The 16,751-nt window shown below is 43.7% G+C and overlaps 1 protein-coding gene across 1 annotated transcript in view; it reads right to left on the bottom strand.

The window, feature by feature from the left end:
• The window catches only part of tnfsf13b (TNF superfamily member 13b), a 36,448-nt gene extending 21,580 nt beyond the window's left edge, over positions 1 to 14,868 (bottom strand). The window contains exons 1-2 of the mRNA XM_028799215.2: positions 14,380 to 14,868; positions 3,536 to 3,644 (exon numbers count right to left, since the gene is read on the bottom strand). Of these exons, the coding sequence (XP_028655048.1) occupies positions 3,536 to 3,644; positions 14,380 to 14,637 (367 nt within the window). The 5' untranslated portion in view covers positions 14,638 to 14,868. The remainder of the gene's footprint in view (positions 1 to 3,535; positions 3,645 to 14,379) is intronic.
• Positions 14,869 to 16,751: the final 1,883 nt, after the last annotated feature.

Here is a 16,751-nt window from a genome sequence, read left to right as displayed (position 1 = left end):
AGGTGACCAAGAACCCGATGGTCACTCTGTCAGAGCTCCAGAGGTCCTCTGTGGAGAAAGGAGAACCTTCCAGAAGGACAAAAATCTCTGCAGCAATCCACCAATCAGGCCTGTATGCTAGAGTGGCCAGATGGAAGCCACTCCTTAGTAAAAGGCACATGGCAGCCCACCTGGAGTTTGCCAAAAGGCACCTGAAGGACTCTCAGACCATGAGAAAGAAAATTCTCTGGTGTGATGAGACAAAGATTGAACTCTTTGGTGTGAATGCCAGGCGTCACGTTTGGAGGAAACCAGGCACTGCTCATCACCAGGCCAATACCATCCCTACAGTGAAGCATGGTGGTGGCAGCATCATGCTGTGCAGATGTTTTTCAGCGGCAGGATAAAGGGAAAGATGACTGCAGCAATGTATAGAGACATCCTGGATAAAAACCTGCTCCAGAGAGCTCTTGACCTCAGACTGGGGCGACGGTTCATCTTTCAGCAGGACAACGACCCTAAGCACACAGTCAAGATATCAAAGGAGTGGCTTCAGGACAACTCTGTGAATGTCCTTGAGTGGCCCAGCCAGAGCCCAGACTTGAATCCGATTGAACATCTCTGGAGAGATCTTAAAATGGCTGTGCACCGACGCTTCCCATCCAACCTGATGGAGCTTGAGAGGTGCTGCAAAGAGGAATGGGCGAAACTGGCCAAGGATAGGTGTGCCAAGCTTGTGGCATCATATTCAACAAGACTTGAGGCTGGAATTGCTGCCAAAGGTGCATCGACAAAGTATTGAGCAAAGGCTATGAATACTTATGTACATGGGATTTCTCAGTTTTTTTATTTTTAATAAATTTGCAGAAACATCAAGTAAACATTTTTCACGTTGTCATTATGGGGTGTTGTATGCAGAATCCTGAGAAAAAAAATGAATTTAATCCATTTTGGAATAAGGCTGTGACATAACAAAATGTGGAAAAAGTGATGCGCTGTGAATACTTTCCGGATGCACTCTATCTATCTATCTATCTATCTATCTATCTATCTATCTATCTATCTATCTATCTATCTATCTATCTATCTATCTATCTAATTAGGCAACATGGGTGGATGGACATCCCAACCAGGTTGGTTAGTAGTGCTATCTATCTATCTATCTTAATCATAATTCTTTATTATTGTTTGAGTTGTACCATTTGTACGAAAATGTGCTACAGAAGTAAATGTTGTTGTTGGTGCCCTGCTCACCTGAGACACTCTTGCATTTGGACACTCGACTGACCACTGCAGCAAACAGAGTTCTCCTTTAACTACAGTGGTGGTTCTGTTATCTCAAGGCTCCAAGTTTGCATCCCATAATTGCTGGTCAGTGACGATGAGTATGTTGTGTGGGGCACGGTAGTCACCCAGAGCAAATTTTGCACGGGTAACATTTTTGGGGCTCATCCGGGATTTACTTTGGTGAGAGACTGGGATGGTGTTATGGTAAAGGCACCCTTGATGTTGGATGCTTGTCTGCCCATTGCAGCAAAATGAGTTCTCCTTTACTTACGGTGGGTAAAACGGTGGTTCTGTTGTTCCAAGACCCGGAGTTCACATTCTGTTGCTGCTGCTCAGGAAGTTATAAGTAAGCTGTGCTGAGTGGGGGGTGTCTTCTTGTCAATGACATTCGGGGGCTTACATGGATTCATTTCAGGGAAAGTTGGCTGTACTGGAAGAGGTGACTGTACTGGGGCTAATAGGGGGGTTCCGGCTGCTATATAAAACACACTCACAGTTACAGCCTCGACAGACCCCTGCAGTAAATAGGAAGCCCCCCTTTTGTTACCCAGGCTGAAACATCAGTTTAGTAATCCCAATGTCTCAAATTGTGTCCTGTAGTTGCCGCTCGGGGAGGACAAGCAGCTGCGAGCGCTGAGATTTTTGCCCTGAGAGCATTTCTCAGCAGTGACATTTCAAGAGCGACGAGTCTCCTCTGGCAGTCAGAAACCTGGGGGCTCATTTATAAAGCTCATGTAAGCACAAAATGATTAATGCAAATTCCCTTGCAAACGCTGCAAATTTAGAAAAGAAAGAAAACTTGATGGGGGAAACGTGCATTTATTTATGGCAACTCTGACCCATGCGTATGCAAATTTTCAGAGAAACTGGGAAATAATCAAGCAGAGAAATGCAGCCAAACCAGCTACAAGACAGGTCATGTGTATAATAATCTGTATCACCGAGCCGTTATTGTAATGAACGGTGATGTGAAAAACACATCGCACCTCAAATGTGATGAATGGGAGGCACAGACTGCGTTTTAACTCCCTTTGAAGGGGGCCAATACTGCACATTTGCACTGATGAACTGTTTTTGTCAGTTTATATTGGCTACCGGTTGTCACTTCTGAGGTCACTGGCCGACAGGTCAGGAAGATCTTAGCCAAGCTTCACTCCATCACACCCACTGTGCTGGAAGCCATTGACCAACTGGCAAGGTGGTACATCCAGCTTTCATTTGGTGTCAGTGTACCCCATGCAATTCAGAAGATGTCATCCACTCGAAATTAAGCCTGTTCAGGCCCTGCCAGTGCTTGGATTGGGAAACAATCCAGGAAAATTTTGGGTTGCTGCTGGAAGAGATGATGGTGAGACCAGCAGGGAGCACTTAACCTGTGATCAAAAAGCAGATCCCAATGCCACCAGTGCAGTGACGGGGGCATTGTGCTGTAAAAATGGCACCATCCTGCAGATGAGACGTAAAACCGAGGTCTTGATTCTCTGTGGCCATAAAAGATTCCTGGGCAGTCTTCGTAAAGAGTAGGGTATATAATGATGTCCTGGGTAAATTGCCCACCACTGCCTAGTCATCCTGGCCCCCTAATTATCCCCTCTCTCTAACTGGCTATATCTCTCACCATTTCACAACCTAACAGATCATGTGTGGTGAGCATTGTGATGCAAAAATGGCTGCCGTCACATCATCCAGGTGGATGCTACACATTAGTGGTGGCTGAAGTGGCTCCCCATAATTCAATTTGTGTTTTATGTTACATTTGAAGGTATATTACGGACAAAATTCAATAAATAAATAAGCAATAAGAAGCATATGCCGTGACTCATTTATTTATTTAATGTCACATTTCATGCTCTTTCTCTTTATTTATTGTCGCACGTCATAGTACTTTTGTTTACTTGCACATTAACTAATTTAATTTTGACTGAAATATTCCTCCATAATGCATTAGTTAGCCGTTATCCCAAAACCATGGTATGTCCTTCTGGGTGGATGAATGTAAAGTGGACCCAGTCTTTGGTATTTTGGGCAACGTGCACTAGAAAGACCCGGGAAACAAACACTCATCTGTCATTCAATTCAACTGTGACATTTGGAATTTTTTTCCTCCAAAATGTCTAGCACTCTAGTTTTAGAACTCCCTCCTTTCACCCCTAAAAAGCAGGCTGCAATTTCCCATCCCACCCCCAGAACATAGTGACACTTCCACTTCAAAAAAGCAGACCATCTTAAATTAGCAATCCCATTCCCAGAACCACAAAGGAGATCTCACCTGTTTTATTGTTGAAATCCCTGGATCTCCGAACCCGGTCCTTCTGTCGGGTTTGTGCTTGGGGGACGTCTCTGTGGGAGGTGTCATGTATCTCATCCTCATCAACTTCCTGTAGGCTCAGAAAACAAAATATACTTAATCGTATATTGTGACAAGTGACTAAAAGGGGGGCCAGACAGGAGCTTCTTTAGCATGTGGTCCTCTTCAGAAGACACTGGGAGTAAAACATGGCACTAGGGGGCAGTGATCATGTGACGACTTCTGTGGGATATGGAGCCTGTCTAACCCTGAATACCAGATATTACTGGGAGAATATTAGAATCTGTAATTAGATCATGAAGCCTTGGAGGTAATATGGCTGATTAGGCCATTAATTGTAGACTTGAAGAACAAGGGTGAAAAGGAACTAGGAGTCTGGAGCCTTTAGGAATTTATAAGGCAGGTCATGACACATATGATGGAATTAAACCCCAAGACACAGCATAAAAGGTCTGGTAGGTGTCCAGAGATGAGATGGGAAGCTAAGTGAAGGAGAAAATGTGGGACATTATACAGGCATTTAATTAGATGTTGAGGGAAAAATACAAGGAACTATGGAGACTAACTCTGTGACCGTGTTTCAAGCTGTGTCCTCATTCTTCCCTAAGTTAGCACAGAGATCAGTAATGAATATGTAACCCACTTCTTAAGGGTTGCTCCAGTAAATCTGAGGCCCAGTCATGCGCTGGATTCTTACTTGTTATGGATGGCGCTATATAACAAAATCTTCTTATTGACGGTCTGATTGTTATTTCTCTAGATCTATAAATAACAATGCTAGTAATCCCAGAGTCTTATACTCTATAATTGATCATCTGCTAAACCCAAGTCACTCAACGGAATGCCTCCAAACAACTTCCAGTGAAGCTTATGAGGCTTTTGCTGTATTTTTGAATCAAAAAATTAATGATATTAGAAATACTATAGTACATCTCTCCAATTCTGAACCTCTTAAACCCGATACTCCATTTTATCCATCCATCCATCCTCCTCCGCTTATCCGAGGTCGGGTCGCGGGGGCAGCAGCTTGAGCAGAGATGCCCAGACTTCCCTCTCCCCGGCCACTTCTTCTAGCTCTTCCAGGAGAATCTCAAGGCGTTCCCAGGCCAGCCGAGAGACATAGTCCCTCCAGCGTGTCCTGGGTCTTCCCCGGGGCCTCCTCCCGATTGGATGTGCCCAGAACACCTCACCAGGGAGGCGTCCAGGAGGCATCCTGATCAGATGCCCGAGCCACCTCATCTGACTCCTCTCGATGCGGAGGAGCAGCGGCTCTACTCTGAGCCCCTCCCGGATGACTGAGCTTCTCACCCTATCTTTAAGGGAGAGCCCAGACACCCTGCGGAGGAAACTCATTTCAGCCGCTTGTATTCGCGATCTCGTTCTTTCGGTCACTACCCATAGCTCATGACCATAGGTGAGGGTAGGAACATAGATCGACTGGTAAATTAAGAGCTTTGCCTTACGGCTCAGCTCCTTTTTCACCACGACAGACCGATGCAGAGCCCGCATCACTGTGGACGCCGCATCGATCCGCCTGTCGATCTCACGCTCCATTCATCCCTCACTCGTGAACAAGACCCCGAGATACTTGAACTCCTCCATTGGGGCAGGATCTCGCTCCCAACCCTGAGAGGGCACTCCACCCTTTTCCGGCTGAGGACCATGGTCTCGGATTTGGAGATGCTGATTCCCATCCCAGCCGCTTCAAACTCAGTTGCGAACCGATCCAGAGAGAGCTGAAGATCACGGCCTGATGACGCAAACAGGACAACTTCATCTGCAAAAAGCCACTCCATTTTAAACAAATTTAATTCTTTTACCAGGATAGATTTGCCTTATTTATATACAATAATTTCTCAACGGAGACCCTCCACCTGCATCCTTGACCCAATGCCAACAAGTTTTTTCAAGGAAGTATCGGTTGTGCTAATAATAGTATTCTTGACATAGTAAACTCGTCATTAGATACAGGGGGTCTTCCCAGACTGTCTTAAGACTGCCGTAGTTAAACCCCTGCTCAAGAAAAATAATCTTGACTCCTCGGCTTTTGAAAATTTTAGACCTATTTCTAACCTGCCTTTCTTAAGTAAAATTCCACAGAAGGCAATCATTATGCAGCCAAATGATCTCTTGAATAAACCTGCCATTCTTGATAAGTTTCAGTCGGCTTTCAGAACAAATCATAGTACAGAAACTGCATTTGTTAAAGTAGTAAATGACTTGCGGATAAATGCAGACAGAGGCCGTTTATCTGTTGTCATCCTCTGAGTGCCGCATTTGATACCATCGATCACAATATTCTTATAAATCACCTTAGTCAATGGGTGGGCCTCTCCAGCAGGGTCTTAAATTGGTTTGAATCCTACCTGGCAGGTAGAACATCTTTGTTAGTTGTGGTAATTATACTTCAAAGACACATGATATTCTATATCAGTGAAAGGCAACCTCTTTCGAGTTGCGATGCACTAAGTCCAAAAATTTTCTTTCGCGGCGCACCTGAGGGACTGCCCATAAATAAAGTCATGACGACACAATCTATGGACAATCGTCAATAAAAAGTTAATTTTACAAGTTTGAAAGAAATTTTATTAATAAAGGAATCAAAGGATAAATCTTAAATTTAATTAATGTGAACGTTGAGATTGTTTTTCAGCACATATGAGATTGATGCGAGGATCAATTTTCGAAAGACAGACGCGCATTTCCTTGTTGATCATTTGAAGTCTCTCGCGTTTCTTAGACTTCATTTCCGTAAGTGTTGAAAACCTTGCTCACAGAGATAAGAGCTTCCAAAAGTTCAAAAACACTAGCAATTTTAAATATTTTACAAAAGTTTTCACGGCGCCCCTAGAAAATTCCACGGGCACCGGTTGCCAAACAGAGTTCTATATGGTGTTCCACAAGGCTCTATCCTGGGTCCATTGCTGTTTTTGATTTACATGCTTCCGTTAGGTCATATTATCTCAGGGCATAATGTGAGCGACCACAGCTATGCTGATGACACACAACTATATTTATCAATAGCGCCTGATGACCCCGACTCTCTTGATTCACTGACACAATGTCTCGCTTGTGTTTCTAAATGGATGAGTAGTAATTTTCTCAAACTAAATAAAGAGAAAACAGAAATTTTAGTGATTGGCAAAAATGGATATAATAAAGTTATTAGAAATAAACTTGGTGCATTATGATTTAAAGTCAAGATGGAGGTAAAGAATTTAGGGGTAACTATTGACTCTAACCTGAATTTTAAATCGCATATTAATCAGATCACTAGGACAGCATTTTTCATTTAAGAAATATTGAAAAAGTTAGACCCCTTATAACATTGCAAGACGCTGAGAAAGTATTTCCCGCTTTTGTTTTCAGTCGGCTAGATTATTGTAATGCACTCCTCTCAGGACCACCCAAAAAAGACATCAATCGATTGCAATGAGTGCAGAATGCAGCTGCTAGAATCTTAATTAGGAAAAGAAAATTCAAGCACATCTCTCCAGTTTTGATGTCACTACATTGGTTACCTGTGTCATTTAGAATTGACTTTAAAATCCTGCTTATGGTCTACAAAGCCTTAAATAATCTGCTCCATCTTATATTTCGGAATGTCTTACATCTTACACTTCAAATCATAACCTTAGATCTTCAAATGAGGGTCTGCTTAGAATTCCAAAAGCTAAACTTAAAAGAAGTGGTGAGGCGGCCTTCTGCTGTTATGCGCTTAAAATCTGGAATAGCTTGCCAATAGAAATTCGCCAGGCTAATATGGTGGAGCACTTTAAATAACAGCTGAAAACACATTACTTTAACATGGCTTTCTCATAGCTTCATTTTTGTTTAATCCTGATGCTCTGTATATTCAATTAATTATTATTACTATTATTCATGATGGCTTCAAAATCCGTACTAACCCCTACTTTCTCTTCTGTTGTTTTTCCGGTTTTCTGTGGTGTTGATCTGCAGCCCCACCACCTAATCAAAGCACCGTGATGTCCCTACGCTGATGGATTACACGGCCAGAAGTCCACATGACCGTCATCATCAAATTCTTCCATGAGAACCCTGAATACAATGAGGACTGATTGAGGTCATTTATGTTAGGTAGAATGCCTAGAGGGGGCTGGGTGTTCTGGTGGCCTCGGATCCCTTGCAGATTTTATTTATTTTTTTCTCCAGAGTTTTTTGTTTTTTCTGTCCTCCCTGGCCATTGGACACTGCTTTAATTCTATGTTAATTAGTGTTCCCTTATCTTAATTCTTATTTATCTTTTTTCTATTTCTTCATCATGTAAAGCACTTTGAGCTACATTGTTTGTATGAAAATATGCTATATAAATAAAATGTTGTTGTTGTTGATAGTGGGCGGCACGGTGGCGCAGTGGGTAGCGCTGCTGCCTCGCAGTTGGGAGATCTGGGGACCTGGGTTTCGCTTCCCGGGTCCTCCCTGCGTGGAGTTTGCATGTTCTCCCCCGTGTCTGCGTGGGTTTCCTCCGGGCGCTCCGGTTTCCTCCCACAGTCCAAAGACATGCAGGTTAGGTGGATTGGCGATTCTAAATTGGCCCTAGTGTGTGTGCTTGGTGTGTGGTGTGTTTGTGTGTGTCCTGCGGTGGGTTGGCACCCTGCCCAGGATTGGTTCCCTGCCTTGTGCCCTGTGTTGGCTGGGTTTGGCTCCAGCAGACCCCCGTGACCCTGTGGTTCGGATTCAGTGGGTTGGAAAAATGGATGGATGGATGTTGTTGATAGATCATCGGGTAGTGTTACCACTCCATTGAGGGCCTGAATATGCTCTGTATACCGCTGTATGGACTCTCTTGAGTCATGTGGATACTCAGTGCTTTCTCCAGTTTTTTTCTACCTTCCAATAGCATCCACTTTGGTTGCTTTTCAAGCGTAAGCTTGACTCAAGTTTAGTGAAGGTGTGTGCATGGAGATAAGGAGTAAAACAGAAAGGTGGTCAAGGACTTTGTGATGTCTTGCGGGTACAAACCCTGGAACTGAATATGACCAAGAGAAAGTACGTAGATGGGGATGAATTTTCAAGGGGGCAAGAAGCCTCTAAGATAAGACACTATAATGGACAGGAGGGAGAGGTGGAAGTGGTACAGACTAATAAATACCAGGGGGGGGGGTCCATCTGGACAGTAGGTGGACAACAAAGACCTGCAGTACAATGGGAAGGCTCTGTTTGTCTTTAATGCGTCTTGGGCGTGTTCTATCAGTCCATAGCAGCCAGGGTAGTGTACTTCTCTGTGGTCTCCTGAAATACAGCAGAACTCAAACAGAACTGACTGACCACTGTCTAAGAGCAATGATAGACAAGAGGATGTTAGGAAACTTCAAGGCCATTATGACTAATGCTGCCCATTTTCTCCTTGGCGTGCTATCTTGAAATTACCTTTGACAAGGCACTACTGGGGTTTTACAGCCATCAGACTTTCACCTTTCACCATGTGTATCATTAGTGTGACCATTTATAACAGACACACTGACTTAGGAACAATGCTTCTTTCTGTCTTTCGATCAATTAATATTTCATTGTGCGCATACACTCTTCTTCTTCTTCTTTCGGCTGCTCCCGTTACGGGTTGCCACAGTGGATCATCTTTCATATCTTCCTGTCCTCGTCATGTTGCTCTGTCACACCCATCACCTGCATGTCCTCTCTCCCCACATCCATAAACCTTCTATTCGGCCTTCCTCTTTTCCTCTTCCCTGACAGCTCTATCCTTAGCATCCTTCTCCCAATATACTCAGTATCTCTCCTCTGCACATGCCCAAACCAATGCAATCTCACATCTCTGACTTTGTCTCCCAAACCATCCAACTTGAGCTGACCCTCTAATGTCCTCATTTCTAATCCTGTCCATTCTTGTCATGCCCAATGCAAATCTTAACATCTTTAACTCTGCCACCTCCAGCTCTGTCTCCTGATTTTTGGTCAGTGCCACCATCTCCAGCCCATATAACATAGCTGGTCTCAATACCGTCTTGTAGACCTTCCCTTTCACTCTTGCTGATAGCTGTCTGTCACAAATCACTCCTGACACTCTTCTCCACCCACTCCACCCTGCCTGCACTCTCTTCTTTACCTCTCTTTCATGATCCCTGTTACTCCATACTGTTGATCCCAAGTATTTAAACTCCTCTACCTTCGCCAACTTTACTCATTGCATCCTCACTATTCCACTGACCTCCCTCTCATTTACACACATGTATTCTGTCTTGGTGGTCCTACTGATCTTCATTCCTCTCCTCTCATATCTTCACCTCTCCTCAACCTGCTCCCTACTATTTCTACAGATCACAATGTTATCAGCAAACATCACAGTCCACAGGGACTCCTGTCTAATCTTGTCTGTCAACCTGTCCATCACCATCGTAAATGAGAAAGGGCTCAGAGCCGATCCCTGATGTAATCCCACCTCCGTCACTCCTACTGCAGACCTCACTACTATCACACTTCTCTTGTACATATTCTGTACAACTCTTACGTACTTCTCTGCCACTCCCGACTTCCTGATACAATACCACAGCTCCTCTTGAGGCCCCCTGTCATATGCTTTCTCCAGGTCCACAAAGACGCAATGCAACTCCTTCTGGCCTTTCCTATGCTTCTCCATCAACACCCTCAGAGCAAACATTGCATCTGTAGCATACACTGAAAAGCCAAAACATTACGACCCCCTGCCTAATATGCTCTTACTCCTCCATGTGCCACCAAAACAGCTTCAACTGGTCGAGACATGAAATATAGGTGTCCCGTGGTATCTGCCAGCAGGATATTAACAGCAGATCCTCCGACTCTTAAAAGTTGTGAGGTGGAGCTGCTCCAGATCAGACATCTTGTTCCAACACATCCCACAAATGCCTGATTGGATTGAGATCTGGGGAATTTGAAGACCAGGCCAATGCCTTGAACTCTTTACCACATTCTTTAGACCATTCTCGAACAGGTTACATTATTCTGCTGAAAGATGCCACTTCCATAATGGAACATTGTTGCAATGTCATCCTTGATAGTACTCTATCTTTTCAGTCCCACATCAATAACATCTCCCAGTCTGCATATTTCCACTTGCGTAACATTAATCGTTTTCACCCCTCCCTAACTCCCCATACAACTGCTATCCTTGTTCATAGTCTTGTCACTTCTCGTCTTGATTATTGCAAATCTCTCTATAAGCTTCAACTGGTCCAGAACTCAGCTGCCCCTCTATTCACCAAATCACTCCTGTCTTGCAGCAGCTTCACTGGCTTCCGGTTAAGTTTTGTATTGACTTCAAAATTCTCCTGTTAACATTCAAGGCTATCCACAACCTCACCCCTCCATATCTGTCTGACCTCCTCCATGTTGCCATTCCCTCCCGTACCCATAGATCTTCTTCCTCCATCCACTTGACTGTCCCCTTCGTCCATCTTTCCACTATGGGGAGCAGAGCATTCAGTTGCTCTGCTCCCCAGCTTTGAAACTCATTACCATCTGAGCTTAGAAATTTTGATTCATTCTCACTTTTCAAATCTAAACTTAAAACTCATCTGTTTAAGACTGCTTTTTCTCTGATTATAATTGCTCTGTCTTGCGTGTTTAGTTTTGTTTAAATGTGTGTTTTATCTATTGTTTGTTGTCCTTGAGTGTTTAGAAAGGCACCTATGAATAAATAAAATGTATTATTATTATGAAGTACTGTACCTGGTTTGCAATGATGCTTAGACGCCAAATTAACACCCACATGATTGGTAAGACCCAGGGTTTCCCAGCAGGACATTGTCAGAACACACTGCCTTCATTTGCTTATCTTCTTTACACCGTGCATCCAGGTGCCATACGACTCTTATGCACTCAACCACCAACATGATGCAACAGAAAATGGGAATAATCTAACCAGATAACCCTCTTCCATTGATCCAAGATCCAGTTCTGATGCTTGTGCGCCCATAATAAGTGCTTTTGCTGGTGTTGTAAAACTTAAGATTTCCAAATACAGGTAGTCCCCAGGTTACGGACATCTGACCTACAACTTACGAAGGAGGACGCAACTGCGACGCATGCGCCTCAGTAACTGCCACTCAATCATCTTCGGCCTGGGGATGCTGCAAGTGGTGGCTGGAGGGGGGCGATTTCGCTGCTTGCGCAGTGTACTGTCCCTCGGGCAGCTCCCGGTGGCAAGCGGTGACCCGTGGTCCATAGTGACCGGGGCCATAGCTATCATTTGTGTGCAGGATGATGGTTTGCTGCCCGCCCACTACGCTGCAGCAGCTACTGCTCTTGACTGGACGCAGGCTGGATGGAGCTGAGGGAGGCGTTTCACTGCCCGCCCAGCACACACGGCTGGTAATGCTGCAAGCGGTGACCTGGTTGTGGCTTAATGGGGGTAGTATTGTAGTGTGCCTCGGATGGCTGCCTGTTGAATTGGGGTTGGGCGATTCACTACTCGCCTTTGGCCACACCGTGTTCGTTCTACAGCATACTGTAGTGGAGGTGACTGCGAGGTGGGCTGGTGATGAACCCCCCCTCGCCACCCCTATTCATTCTCAATAGCAAGCCTGCTTGTACCGTTACGCACATAGCAGGAAGTTGTCTCTTGTCAGTACATCAGACGTGTTGACAACTGGTGTCATCCTGCTGTGATCGCGTGTCCAGTGCTGTGCAGAAGAGCTCATCTTAATCTTTTGTCTTCACCCTTCAAGAATGTCTCTGAAACACAAATCTGATGCAAGTGCTGGTGATACAGTAAAGAGAGAAAAAACCATCACCATTGAAAATAAAGTAGAAATACTAAAAAGGTCAAAGAGAGGTGAAACTCCATCATTCATTGGCAGGGCACTTGGTTACAGTTGGTCAAAAATAGCATTTATTAAAATAATGTACCTGTTCCGACTTACATACAAATTCAAATTAAGTACAAACCTACAGTCCCTATCTCATACGTAATCCGGGGACTGCCTGTACGTAAGTCCCAAAAGTTCCCAGCTAAACACAAAAATGGCCTTGTAGAATGTTAATAAAATATTAAAATTTATTCATCAAACAAAACAGTATTCCAATAGCAATATTGGAGCACAAAGACAACATGAAATTGCCTAGTACAAGAAAAGCAATCCTAGGCAAACAAGTCTGAAAAACAGAAATTCAAAAAATGGTCAAAAGCAGACCGAAAAGGTTAAAATATCCAAGTAAAGAAAAGAAAAAGAGAAAACCACAAAAAGTTCCAAAGCGCAAGAACTCACCAAACTCCAAGAGCACATTTATAACAAACTACCAGGAACTAAAGGAGACCCTCTAGATTTATAGGATAGTCAGGTGGCCCCGCCTCTTGTCGGGGCCATCCACAAAACACATGGAACATCACCAAAGCATCGTACACAAAGCAAGTAATACATGAAAGGAACATTAATATAAAACTGTTGAGTTGTTAACAGAGGTGGCAGAGGCAGCACAACACTTTCAATAAACCTCACTCACAGCAGCTCACTTCTCCTACCCCTTGAAATCTTACCAGCACCCCCTGCTGGCATCACCAACACCTCTTCCAGCAACAACCCAAGCTTTTTCTGGATGGTCTCCCAGCCATGCTTAGCTTCAGGTGGATGTGATTAGGTACACCTGATCAACTGGTAATTAACATAAATCTCTAATGATAGATAGATAGATAGATAGATAGATAGATAGATAGATAGATAGATAGATAGATAGATAGATAGATAGATAGATAGATAGATAGATAGAAAAAGCATTATATAATAGATAAAATAATTTATCGTTTAAGTCTGGCTTGCCAGCGCTGGTCCCAGGGTGACTATTGCTCCAATTAGGTTATTAACAAAAAAAAAAAAAAAAAACACTTTAAAACACTGCATACATTTCTCACTTTACGTAATAACGTTTCTATTGTTCTGTACATTTGACTGTCACTCTATAATAAGTACTGTCTTTACAGTAGGATAACTTTAGATAAGCAGGGACCATTCGGGCCAACAAAACTCGGCACTCCTATCCACCTAACTCCTCCAAAATGACTAGTGTCGAATTTTTTTTTTTTTTTATATTTTTATTTTATTAATATTCATTGTAATCATTCCATACAAATAGATCAATTTATAACCCAACAAAATTGAAGACAAATCCAACCCCACCCCTGTGACTAGTGTCGCATTTTGAAGGTCCTTAAAGTCCTACTGTCTACCATTCTACTTGGTCACTTATTCCACATGTCTGTGGTTATCTGTGTGAAGAAAACCTTCCTAACGTTTGTGTGAAATTTAACGTTAACAACTTTCCACCTGTGTCCCCGTGTTCTTGATTAACTCATTTGAAAGTCACTGCCTCAATCCACATTACTAAATTCCCTTCATAATTTTAAACGCTCCAATCATGTCTCCTTTTAATCTTCTTTTTCTTAAACTGTAAAGGCTCAGCCCTTTTAATCTTTCCTCTTGACCCACCGAATTGTAGTCCTGAAATCAGCCTAGTCGCTCTTCTCTGGATTTTTTCTAGCACTGCTATGTCCTTTTTGTAGACTGGAGATCAAAACTGCACATAGGACTCCAGATGAAGCCTCACCATTGTGTTTTAAAGCTTCAGTAGAACCTCAGCATGCGCATAAAACATTTCAGTACGGCACTTCGGAAGACCGCCTCCACCCTCTCGCCTCGAAATTCGTTCGTTCTCAATACTACTGACAGTCGGGAGCGCGCGTGCCACTGCCGGAAACGCGCAGCTGCATTATGCCACTCTTCGCCGTCTCAGCATGTGCTCTGCCAGCCCCAACCCCCATCTCCAAATTAAAAGCACGTCGCGTTAGTACTCACCTGACGGTTGGCACCAAGCGGTTCGTTAGTGGCCCACTCTCGTTTCTTTAACAAGTCCATTTTCAAGCTGGCTACTTCTGCTTTAAGTGCCATCAAGTGATAGAGCGAGAGAGCGAACAGCGAGGCACACATCAGCGCTGCTACCCCAGTCACGGCGACCGCGGAGAGCAGGTAGCGCTGAGCTCTTTGGCCGCCAGTGTCAGATTCGGGGAGCTCTGCCGTTGATTTCATTTTCGTCATCAGAGGAGAGGGACTCATTGCGACCTCGACGCCCAATACCCGCCTGCTCAGGGCATTATTCCGCTCTCTTGTTGTTCTTCAGTTTGAAAAAGATATGCGCTGAATTTTGGCAAATCAGCTGTGCAAACCATTTCCTGTCAGATGGATCGCGGCTTTGCTTTTTGAATTAAGTTTGCAAATACTGAGCCACTTTTTTCTCACTCGTTTATAGTGTGTTACTTGGCTTTACAATGATCAGAATATCATAATTATTATCCCCGTGCAGACGGTTTCTTCATCTTCAGCAATTGTTATAAAGGAAACGGTCCGTGTCAAAAAAAAAAAAAAAAAAACTGGGCGTCTGTCCCAAACAGATAATCACCTGCAATACAGCAGACCGGTGGTGCTTCTACGTACACGGGGTCCAGCTGGGCTGCCAACTGCAGGAAATCAACTTTAAACCACAGAAGAGTGGCACCAAAAATGAAAAATTGCCCCCCACTAACACTTATTGCCAGCATTTCCGGCACACCCATTCGCAACTATAGGAAGCATTGAAGACTTCACCATCATGCACTGAATGGGATACCATTGCACACTCACTCGTCCCATGTCAAATCAGTCATTAATTACTTAGTGTGTGGACTTTACACCACAATGTTGCTGATTCAGTTCCTCCCTCTTACTAGTTGTATTATCCTGGGAAAATGAAACCTACTGTGTTTTATACACTCACCAAGCATATTATAGAACACCTGCGTATCCATGCCATTATCTAATGAGCAAGGGCATGGCATAAAATTATGGAGATGAAATTTGAGTAATCAAAGTAGTCCTCATCATATTCAGCATCATCTATTAGAATGTATTCTGTGAAGTGTGCAGTAGTAAAATGCATTGCATTTTTCATTCCAACAGATGGCACATCACAAACATTAGCAATGCTTTCACAAGTTCCATATAAAATGGTATATAATAGAGAAACCGCAATGGATAGACACACAGACACGTACTTTAATTAAGGTGGATATACACTCCCCTGCCACTTTATTAGGTACACCTGTTCAACTGCTAGTTAACGTAAATATCTAATCAGCCAATCACATGGCAGCAACTCAATACATTTCCACCTGTAGACATTGTCAAGACGGCCTGCTGAAGTTCAAACCGAGCATCGGTATCGGGAAGAAAGGTGACTGAAGTGATTTTGAATGTGGCACGGTTGCTGATGCCAGACTGGGCTGCTCCGAGTATTTCAGAAACTGCTGATTTGCTAGGATTTTCACATACAACCATCAGTAGGGTTTACAGAGAATGGAACGAAAAAAGGGAAAAAAAATCCAGTGAGTGGCAGTTGTCTGAGTGAAAATGACTTGTTGATGTCAGAGGATAATGGCCAGACTGGTTCAAACTGATAGAAAGTTACATAGTAACTCAAATAAGCACACGTTACAACTGAGGTAGGCAGAAGAGCATCTCTGAACACACAACACATCAAAACTTGAAGCAGGTGGGCTACAGCAGCAGGAGACCACATCGGGTGCCACTCCTGTCAGCTAAGAACAGGCAACTGAGGCAACAATTCAAAAATAGGACTCAACAAACACTGAAAAAGCTTTGCCTGGTCTGATGAGTCTTGATTTCTGCTGTGACATTCAGATGGTAGGGTCAGAATTTGGCGTCAACAACATGAAAGGCTGGATTCATCCTGACTTGTATCAATAGTATACGCTGATGGTGGTGGTGTAATGGTGAGGGGGATATTTTCTTGGCCCTTTGGGCTGCTTAGTACCAGTGGAGCATTGTTTAAATACCATAGCCTACCCGAGTATCATTGTTGACCATGTCCATACCTTTATGACCACAGTGTGCCCATATTCTGATGGCTCCTTCCAGCAGGATAACGCACCATTACACAAAGCTCAGATCATCTCAAATCTAAAGTTTGTTAGACTCAAATGGTCTCCACAGTCAACAGATCTCAATCTAATAGAGCACCTTTGTGATGTGGTGGAACAGGAGGTTTGCATCATGGAAGTGCAGCCAACAAATCTGCAGCAACTGTGTGATGCTGTTATGTCAGTGGTTCTCAAACTGTGGGGCGGACCCCCCTAGGGAGGCGCGAAGTAACAAAAAGGGGGGCACGAAGATGT

This window comes from Erpetoichthys calabaricus, chromosome 4, assembly GCF_900747795.2.
Source record: "Erpetoichthys calabaricus chromosome 4, fErpCal1.3, whole genome shotgun sequence".
In the NCBI taxonomy this organism is placed as follows: Eukaryota; Metazoa; Chordata; class Cladistia; order Polypteriformes; family Polypteridae; genus Erpetoichthys; species Erpetoichthys calabaricus.
The sequence above is the reverse complement of the archived record's forward strand: the minus strand, read 5'-3'. Positions and strand labels throughout refer to the sequence as shown.